The sequence below is a fragment of the Nerophis lumbriciformis genome, linkage group LG27, assembly GCF_033978685.3.
Source record: "Nerophis lumbriciformis linkage group LG27, RoL_Nlum_v2.1, whole genome shotgun sequence".
NCBI lineage: Eukaryota > Metazoa > Chordata > Actinopteri > Syngnathiformes > Syngnathidae > Nerophis > Nerophis lumbriciformis.
Window position 1 is genome coordinate 1,145,852 of NC_084574.2, and position 11,649 is coordinate 1,157,500.

An 11,649-nucleotide genomic window follows, 5' to 3' on the forward strand; every position below is an offset into this window, starting at 1 on the left:
GTTAAAGAAAGGAGACTGATCCAACGCAGCACAGACATTCGCGTGCCACGCTGTCACGACCCAGACGCACACCAGTGCGCAATCATATGGGAGCCGCGCTGAGCGCACCTCCAAGCGCGTCTCGCTGCCGGCGACGGCCGGGTATGGGCCCTACGCTCCAGCGCCATCCATTTTCAGGGCTAGTTGATTCGGCAGGTGGGTTGTTACACACTCCTTAGCGGGTTCCGACTTCCATGGCCACCGTCCTGCTGTCTATATCAACCAGGGTGAGCCCCACCCCTTTCGTGAGCGCACTGCGCGCGGAGTGACCCCTGTTACGCGCCCCCGGCCACAGGGGTGGCGGGCAGGTAAGCTGCTTACCTGCTGCGCGTGACGCCGGCCGCGGCGAAGGCGGACGAGGCGGGGTGTCGGTGCGGTGGGCGCGGTGGTGACCCTGAACGTGCGTCGGGCCCTTCTCGCGGATCGCCTCAGCTACGGCTCCCAGGGGGCCCTCGGTCCCGGACCCCGGCGAGGCGTCGGGGGCCTTCTCCGCTCCGTAAAAGTGTCCATCTCTTTTCTTTTCTTTTCTTCTGTTGTGGCATATGCTGCAGGTGCCTGCTCGTTTTTCGTATGTGGGTAACAACATTTAACTATGTATATATTGTAATGTTCCCAGGAACGTAGGCTCATAGACTTATTCGTTTGTCTCGTATTTATTGTAATAAGATGCAATGTAACCACACAACAGCTCCAATGTGCGTCTCCCCTCTTTCCCGGCAAAACTCGAACTAACACTTCCTGTCAACAACATCACTTCCCTAACTTGCCCGGAAGTCCCGCCCCCCAGCCAAAGCCATTGGCTAACACCCCGTAGCTAGCCGCTACATCATATTTCCGAATTGGTTTAACTGCCACCCGCCTGAATCTATTTAAAATCTAATCTTTTTTCATTTCAATCGCCCGACCCGACCCGACCCGCTGATAAAATCTAATTTTTTAAAATTTCATCCGCCCGATTCGCGGATAATCCGCGGACTCCGCGGTTGTGCCCGCAAACCGCGCATCTCTAGTATGTATGTATGTATATATATATATATATATACACATATATATATGTATATATATATATGTATATATACTCTTCCACTGCGTGGCGCAGTGGAAGAGTGGCCGTGCGCGACCCGAGGGTCCCTGGTTCAATCCCCACCTAGTACCAACCTCGTCATGTCCGTTGTGTCCTGAGCAAGACACTTCACCCTTGCTCCTGATGGCTGCTGGTTAGCGCCTTGCATGGCAGCTCCCTCCATCAGTGTGTGAATGTGTGTGTGAATGGGTAAATGTGGAAGTAGTGTCAAAGCGCTTTGAGTACCTTGAAGGTAGAAAAGCGCTATACAAGTACAACCCATTTATTTATTATTTATATATATATATATATATATATATATATATATATATATATATATATATATATATATACATGTAAGCAAATATTAACATTGCTGTACTTTTGACCCTCACATTTTCAGTAGAGCCATAATAAATTCATAAAAGAAGCAAACTTCATGAATGTTTTTTGTATGTGCTCCAATCACTCCATCACAAACAAATAAGAGTTGTAGAAATGATTGTAAAGTCCAGACAGCCATGACTTGATGTTCTTTACAAGTTTATGTACACTTTTGACCACAATAATAAAGTCCCTCTCACTTGTAATGTCTCAGTCAGTCCACTAGATGGCAGAGATGTGTCCCTCAAAGGAGATTACATTAATAACATGACTTCCTTTCTAACATTGTTAAGAATGAAAAAGGTAGTTTAAAAAAATAAAACTATGTCCATAAAAGTTGAACAATCTACTTGTACACATACATACATACACTACTCCCAAGACAGTTCAGGATGAAGCTAAAATGCAGCATAAATGTTAAACTTTTAAATAGGGCTGTCAAATTATGATTGTTTTGACTCATTTTGGAATTTGGACTAATCATGATTAATCACAGTTGATTACTCGCTTGCATAATTCAAATTTGCTGTAGACAATAATCCTGTTACTTGTACACAAACGTCATTTCATTGGCAGGAAGGTTTTGTCCTTTATTTGCACAACACTTGCTAATAACACTTTGAGCTCAACTTCTTCCAGCTTTTAAAAAAAGTACATGTCCTGCATGTAATTACATATATGTGTATTTAATATTATCTAATAATGTAACACATATAATATTATACGTTATATATATTTTTGAATAAAATAAATACAAAGATCTACATGACTTATGTGTTAATCTGTAACAATAATGTTAATATTAATGTAATGTTGGTTACATTTGTATGAATTTAGGTTGTAAAGTAGTTATAATTTGTAATAATAATGAACTATTAGTTTCTTAGTTTCCTAATAATGTAACAAATATTATCATCATACATTACAAAATGTTTTTCTTAAAAATAACACTCAAATATCTGTTTGACCTATGTATGAATCTGTAATAATAATGTTTGTATTAATGTCATTAATTAATTTAGGTTGCAAAGTAGTTATAATCTGTAATAATAATGAACTATTAGTTTCCGGTTCCTTAATAAAGTAACAAATATTATATTATCATACATTACAAACATTGTTTTCTTAAAACAACTCAAATATGTGTTTGATTTATATATGAATCTGTAATAATAATGTTTAAAATAATAATGTAATGTTAGTTAGATTTGTATGAATTTAGGTTGTAAAGTAGTTATATTTTGTAATAATAATGAACTATTAGTTTCTGGTTTCCTAATAATGTAACAAATATTACATCATACATTACAAAATGTTTTTCTTAAAAATAACATACTCAAATATCTGTTTGACCTATGTATGAATCTGTAATAATAATGTTTGTATTAATGTCATTAATTAATTTAGGTTGTAAAGTAGTTATAATCTGTAATAATAATGAACTATTAGTTTCTGGTTCCCTAATAATGTAACAAATATTATATTATCATACATTACAAACATTGTTTTCTTAAAACAACTCAAATATGTGTTTGATTTATATATGAATCTGTAATAATAATGTTTAAAATAATAATGTAATGTTAGTTACATTTGTATGAATTTAGGTTGTAAAGTAGTTATAATTTGTAATAATAATGAACTATTAGTTTCTGGCTCCCTAATAATGAAACAAATATATTATCATACAATAAAGATGTTTGTCTTAAAATAAAATACTCAGACATCTGTTTGATTTATGTATAAATCTGTTACAATAATGTTGTTTATGTTAATGTCATTAATGAATTTAGGTTGTAAAGTAGTTATAATGTGTAATAATAATGGACTATTAGTTTTGTGTTCGCTAATAATGTAACAAATATTATATTATCATACATTACAAACACATTTTCCTTAAAATAGAATACTCTAAAATATATGGCTTATGTATGAATCTGTAATAATGTTAATATTAATGTAATGTAATGAATTTAGGTTGTAAAGTAGTTATAATGTGTAATAATAATGAACTATTAGTTTCTGGTTCCCTAATAACGTAACAAATATTATACTATCACACATTACAAAATGTTTTTATTAAAAACAATCAACTGAAATATCTGTTTGACTAATGTATGAATCTGTAATAATAATGTTTGTATTAATGTCAATGAATTTAGGTTGCAAAGTAGTTATAATCTGTAATAATAATGAACTCTTAGTTTCTGGTTCCTTAATAAAGTAACAAATATTATATTATCATACATTACAAACATTGTTTTCTTAAAACTACTGAAATGTGTGTTAGATTTATATATTAATTTTTTATAATAATGTTTAAAATAATAATGTAATGTTAGTTACATTTGTAAAGTAGTTATAATTTGTAATAATAATAATGAACTATTAGTTTCTGGTTCCCTAATAATGTAACAAATATTACATCATACATTACAAAATGTTTTTCTTAAAAATAACATACTCAAATATCTGTTTGACCTATGTATGAATCTGTAATAATAATGTTTGTATTAATGTCATTAATTAATTTAGGTTGTAAAGTAGTTATAATCTGTAATAATAATGAACTATTAGTTTCTGGTTCCCTAATAATGTAACAAATATTATATTATCATACATTACAAACATTGTTTTCTTAAAACAACTCAAATATGTGTTTGATTTATATATGAATCTGTAATAATAATGTTTAAAATAATAATGTAATGTTAGTTACATTTGTATGAATTTAGGTTGTAAAGTAGTTATAATTTGTAATAATAATGAACTATTAGTTTCTGGCTCCCTAATAATGAAACAAATATATTATCATACAATAAAGATGTTTGTCTTAAAATAAAATACTCAGACATCTGTTTGATTTATGTATAAATCTGTTACAATAATGTTGTTTATGTTAATGTCATTAATGAATTTAGGTTGTAAAGTAGTTATAATGTGTAATAATAATGGACTATTAGTTTTGTGTTCGCTAATAATGTAACAAATATTATATTATCATACATTACAAACACATTTTCCTTAAAATAGAATACTCTAAAATATATGGCTTATGTATGAATCTGTAATAATGTTAATATTAATGTAATGTAATGAATTTAGGTTGTAAAGTAGTTATAATGTGTAATAATAATGAACTATTAGTTTCTGGTTCCCTAATAACGTAACAAATATTATACTATCACACATTACAAAATGTTTTTATTAAAAACAATCAACTGAAATATCTGTTTGACTAATGTATGAATCTGTAATAATAATGTTTGTATTAATGTCAATGAATTTAGGTTGCAAAGTAGTTATAATCTGTAATAATAATGAACTCTTAGTTTCTGGTTCCTTAATAAAGTAACAAATATTATATTATCATACATTACAAACATTGTTTTCTTAAAACTACTGAAATGTGTGTTAGATTTATATATTAATTTTTTATAATAATGTTTAAAATAATAATGTAATGTTAGTTACATTTGTAAAGTAGTTATAATTTGTAATAATAATAATGAACTATTAGTTTCTGGTTCCCTAATAATGTAACAAATATTACATCATACATTACAAAATGTTTTTCTTAAAAATAACATACTCAAATATCTGTTTGACCTATGTATGAATCTGTAATAATAATGTTTGTATTAATGTCATTAATTAATTTAGGTTGTAAAGTAGTTATAATCTGTAATAATAATGAACTATTAGTTTCTGGTTCCCTAATAATGTAACAAATATTATATTATCATACATTACAAACATTGTTTTCTTAAAACAACTCAAATATGTGTTTGATTTATATATGAATTTTTTATAATAATGTTTAAAATAATAATGTAATGTTAGTTACATTTGTATGAATTTAGGTTGTAAAGTAGTTATAATTTGTAATAATAATGAACTATTAGTTTCTGGCTCCCTAATAATGTAACAAATATTACATCATACAATAAAGATGTTTGTCTTAAAATAAAATACTCACACATCTGTTTGACTTATGTATAAATCTGTTACAATAATGTTGTTTATGTTAATGTCATTAATGAATTTAGGTTGTAAAGTAGTTATAATGTGTAATAATAATGAACTATTAGTTTTGTGTTCGCTAATAATGTAACAAATATTATATTATCATACATTACAAACACATTTTCCTTAAAATAGAATACTCTAAAATATATATGACTTATGTATGAATCTGTAATAATGTTAATATTAATGTAATGTAATGAATTTAGGTTGTAAAGTAGTTATAATGTGTAATAATAATGAACTATTAGTTTCTGGTTCCCTAATAACGTAACAAATATTATACTATCACACATTACAAAATGTTTTTATTAAAAACAATCAACTGAAATATCTGTTTGACTAATGTATGAATCTGTAATAATAATGTTTGTATTAATGTCATTAATGAATTTAGGTTGTAAAGTAGTTATAATCTGTAATAATAAAATATTAGTTTTGTGTTTCTTAATAATGTAACAAATATTATATTATCATACAATAAAAAAATGTTTCTTAAAGTAAAATACTCAAATAGCTATTTGACTTATGTATGAATCTGTAATAATATTGTTAATGAAATGTAATGAATTTAGGTTGGAAGGTAGTAATAATAATGAACTATTAGTTTTGTGTTTCCTAATATCAATCAATCAATCAATCAATGTTTATTTATATAGCCCTAAATCACAAGTGTCTCAAAGGGCTGCACAAGCCACAACGACATCCTCGGTACAGAGCCCACATAAGGGCAAGGAAAAACTCACCCCAGTGGGACGTGGATAATAATAATAATAATATAATATATAATATTATTTTTGGAGTAAGAAAAATAGCCGCTACAGATTTTACGATTAAAACCTTGCAAAAACGACAATAGATTTTACGGTAAAATATAATATATAATAATAATAATAATAAATATTATCATACATTCCAAACATTTTTGTTTAAAAAAAAAAAAAAAACTGACTATTGACTTTAAAGCAAATTATTGAACAACATTGCAGAAAATGACAATAGATTTTACGGTAAAAATAAACTGGCCACTGTAAAAAAAACAGGGGTAGTGTTTTTCTATTTACAGTAATACATCGTAAAACAGCAACACATTTTTGGAGTAAAAAAAAAAACCGCTACAGATTTTACAATTAAAACCTTGCAAAAACGACAATAGATTTTACGGTAAAAAAAATCAAAATGCCATTTAAAAAAAACGGAATACTGTTTTTCTATTTCCAGTGACACACTGTGAAAACAACAACTATACATTTTAAAACCAGGCCGCTCTCGCCAGAATATTTCTGTAAAAAAACAGTGGTATGTGCTTACTTTTTGGCATACACATTGACATGTGTGCAATTGTATTTATGTACAAGTAAAATAAAACTATTAAAAAAACACTTCTTTTTTTTCTATTTACACTAATATCCTTTAAAAAAAACAATAAATTCTAGGATATAATTATGGCTGCTGAGCTGCATGTCTTCAGAGTAAGTAAAACAAGATCTAATCATCAAATGCAATGGTATAACAATATCATATATTTATTAAACCACTTTGACATGATTCATGCCATCTTTTCTTGTGATTAATCATGTTGATTTTGACAGCCCTACTTTTCAATGAACTTATTCAACACACACACACACACACACACACACACACACACGTGTACGTACGGTCACATTTCATGCCCTGGTGCATCAGCCCGTAGAGGAGTGAACCGCAGTGGTCACAAAAGGTCGGGCTGGAGTACGTGTGCACCTTAAATTTGTGTTTACTACGAGGATCCTGCTGAGACACAACACAAGCAGTTTAGCATTAAATGGCACGACTGGATGAGGCTAACAAGGTACGTGTGTGTGCGTGCGTGTGTGTGTGTGTGTGTGTGTGTGTGTGTGTGTGTGTGTGTGTGTGTGTGTGTGTGTGCGTGTGTGTGTGTGTTCTTGTATTTCCATCCTTCTTGAGACATGAAGAAGGAAAAGTATCTTCCATATGAGGAGGTGTGAACAAGTGATGACATAAATCATGGTCCCAATAACATTGCATCTAATAGACCATGGGTGCTCATTACGTCGATCGCGAGCTACCGGTCGATTGTGGCGGGTGTGTCAGTCGATCACCAGCCAGGCATTAAAAAAATAGTCCTAAAAATGAGCGATCATAAATCTTCACTATGACGTCACTTTGGTCACTTGATTGACATTCACGGCACCCGAGGGTCTTCTGAGATGACGCTGGCTGCTGCCAGATCATTAAAATCACCGACTGGAAGGCGAAAAACACTTTATTTCAACAGACTCTGGCGCCGTACCTGTCGTCAAAACTCCAAAGACCGACTGCACAGTTGCACAGTTGCGCTAACAAAATAAGAGTCTCAGAAAGCTGGCGTGCACAAGCTAGCAAGCTACGGAGTTTGCCGACAATGTATTTCTTGTAAAGTGTATACAAAGGAGTACAGGAGCTGGACAAATAAGATGCCAAAAACCAAACACTTTCATGTGGTATTGGACAGAAAGGAGGACTTTTTTTCTCCTCCATTCGAAAATGCGGACGTTATCATCACCACTGTCTGATTACAATCAATGCAAGTCATCACAATCAGGTAATACACCAACTTATATTCTTGTCTTCATGAAAGAAAGGAATCTATATGTGTTAAACATGCTTGTATTATCTTTAAACACCTTTAACTTATTAACAATATTAACTATATGTGTTAAACATGCTTGTATTATCTTTAAACACCTTTAACTTATTAACAATATTAACTACCGGTATATGTGTTAAACATGCTTGTATTATCTTTAAACACCTTTAACTTGTTAACAATATTAACTATATGTATTAAACATTCTTGTATTATCTTTAAACACCTTTAATTTTTTAACAATATTAACTATGTGTTAAACATTCTTGTATTATCATTAAACACCTTTAATTTTTTAACAATATTAACTGTGTTAAACATGCTTGTATTATCATTAAACACATTTAACTTGTTAACAATATTAACTATATGTATTAAACATGCTGGTATTATCATTAAACACCTTTAACTTGTTAACAATATTAACTATATGTATTAAACATGCTTGTATTATCATTAAACACCTTTAACTTATTAACAATATTAACTATATGTGTTAAACATGCTTGTATTATCTTTAAACACCTTTAAGTTGTTAACAATATTAACTATATGTATTAAACATTCTTGTATTATCATTAAACACCTTTAATTTTTTAACAATATTAACTATATGTGTTAAACATGCTTGCATTATCTTTAAACACATTTTACTTGTTAACAATCTTAACTATACGTATTAAACATACTTGTATTATCATTAAACACCTTTAATTTTTTAACAATATTAACTATATGTGTTAAACATGCTTGCATTATCATTAAACACCTTTAACTTGTTAACAAAAACATATATTTCATAAATAAGTAAATATAAATGATATATATGAATGAGGTAGATCCCCACGACTTGATCAATTGAAAAGTAGCTCGCCTGCAGAAAAAGTGTGAGCACCCCTGTAATAGACATTTGCACCCCTGCTGGTCAAAATGAGGGTGGTCCCAAAAAGGAGGGATTTTTCACATTGACTGTTTGTCGCTTTTAAAAGTGCTCCCCCTCTGGTCAACATATGTAATAACAAGTGTGTGTAAAAATGTGAAGTGCTCCCCCTCTGGTCAACATATGAAATGCGCCCCCTTTGGCAAAAATTAATGAAACAAATAAAATAAATATGTTTTTCTCACAATGTGTCAACTTTTTTCTTGAAAATTGGGAATAATTTCTCATATTCTTTCTGTTTCTGTAATATTGCAATATTTTCTCGTAAAATTACTTTATGTAAAATGATTACTTTTCAATTCAAAATGGTGACATTTGTCTTTTAAAATTCTGACTTTCATCACAATATTGCCAATTTACTCAATCGTTTTTTTTGAGTAAAATGATGACTTTTGTCATCATTTTGCCAAGTAAAATATTATAATATTGCCAACATTTTTAAGTTTTCTTATAAAATTGTGACTTTTGTCGAGTAAAATGACGACTCTTTTCATAAAATTGCCAACATTTCAAGCTTTCTTGTAAAATTGCGACTGTTATTGAGTAAAATTCCAACTTTTATCATAACATTGCACAAACGTTCAGTTTTTCTTGTCAAATTTTGACTTGCGTTGAGTAAAATGACAACTTTTATTATAATACTGCTTGTGAAATTCCAACTCATTTTTCACAACAAGCTTTTTTATATTTGCATAGTATGTATACATTATTGTGGCTGGGGAGAGGGAAGTCTGGGCTTCCCTGCTTAGGCTGCTGCCCCCGCGACCCGACCTCGGATAAGCGGAAGAAGATGGATGGATGGATGGTATATATTATTAATGTTGTAAATACACTTCTTTATATACATACTTGCCAACCCTCCCGGATTTTCCGGGAGACTCCCGAAATTCAGCGCCTCTCCCGAAAACCTCCCGGGACAAATTTTCTCCCGAAAATCTCCCGAAATTCAGGCGGACTCAGGTCCTCTAATGGGTTTATTGTTAGGCAGTTTCATTAACGTCCTCCCAGCGCGGCAACAACACACAACAACAGCAGTCACGTTTTTGTCTACCGTAAAGCAGTTCGTCTGCCGTAAACAGCAAAGTTGTGACACTCTTAAACGGGACAATACTGCCATCTAGTGCATTTGATGAAAGCACTTTTGTGCGTGCCACACAGCAATGTATTATCAGAGGGTGTTCAGCATGGTTAGAAAAATAGTGACAGAGAATAGAACAAGGATGGACAATTCAACCCTTAACTCAACAATGAGTAGATGAGTGTTATGTGTGTGTGTATATGTGTAAATAAATGAACATTGAAATTCAAGTATTTATTATATATATATATATATATATATATATATATACATATATACATATAATAAAATAAATATACATGTGTATATATATATACATATAATAAAATAAATAAATATATATATATATATACATAGCTAGAATTCACTGAACGTCAAGTATTTCTTCTTCTATATATATATATATATATATATATATATATATATATATATATATATATATACATATATATATATATATATATATATATATATATTAGAGATGCGCGGTTTGCGGGCACAACCGCGGAGTCCGCGGATTATCCGCGGATCGGGCGGATGAAATTTAAAAAAATTTGATTTTATCCGCGGGTCGGGTCGGGCGGTTGAAATAAAAAAAAAATAGATTTTAAATAGATTCAGGCGGGTGGCAGTTAAACCAATTGGTAAATATATATACATAGTTAAATGTTGTTACCCACATACGAAAAACGAGCAGGCACCTGCAGCATATGCCACAACAGAAGAAGAAGAAAAAAAGAGATGGACACTTTTACGGAGCGGAGAAGGGACGCCTCGCCGGGGTCCGGGACCGAGGCCCCTTCCCCCGAGAGGGCCCCACCGGGAGCCGTAGCTGAGGCGATCCGCGAGAAGGGCCCGACGCACGTCCAGGGTCACCACCGCGCCCACCGCACCGACACCCCGCCTCGTCCGCCTTCGCCGCGGCCGGCGTCACGCGCAGCAGGTAAGCAGCTTACCTGCCCGCCACCCCCGTGGCCGGGGGCTCGTAACAGGGGTCACTCCGCGCGCTCCGCCCGCGCAGCTTACCTGCCCGCCACCCCTGTTGCCGGGGTCGCGTAACAGGGGTCACTCCGCGCGCAGTGCGCTCACGAAAGGGGTGGGGCTCACCCTGGTTGATATAGACAGCAGGACGGTGGCCATGGAAGTCGGAACCCGCTAAGGAGTGTGAAACAACCCACCAGCCGAATCAACTAGCCCTGAAAATGGATGGCGCTGGAGCGTCGGGCCCATACCCGGCCGTCGCCGGCAGCGAGACGCGCTTGGAGGTGCGCTCAGCGCGGCTCCCATATGATTGCGCACTGGTGTGCGTCTGGGCCGTGACAGCGTGGCACGCATTGAATGTCTGTGCTGCATTGGATCAGTCTCCTTTCTTTAACAGGCAAAAGCTTTATAACCTCACATCGTCTATATTAGATATATAACAACGGGCGGGTGAGGGCGGATGCGGTTCTGATTAAATGTTAGATTGGGTGGATGGCGGATGGTTG

At 33.2% G+C, this 11,649-nt stretch overlaps 1 protein-coding gene across 4 annotated transcripts in view; it reads right to left on the reverse strand.

The window, feature by feature from the left end:
- LOC133570252 (protein kinase C beta type-like) overlaps window positions 1-11,649 on the reverse strand; it is a 123,547-nt gene that overhangs the window by 43,480 nt on the left and 68,418 nt on the right. For 2 of the 4 annotated variants that reach the window (XM_061923065.2, XM_061923066.2), the window contains exon 4: window positions 7,174-7,288. In XM_061923065.2, the coding sequence (XP_061779049.1) occupies window positions 7,174-7,288 (115 nt within the window). The remainder of the gene's footprint in view (window positions 1-7,173; window positions 7,289-11,649) is intronic. The other 2 variants (XM_061923068.2, XM_061923067.2) reach the window with 1 other exon arrangement.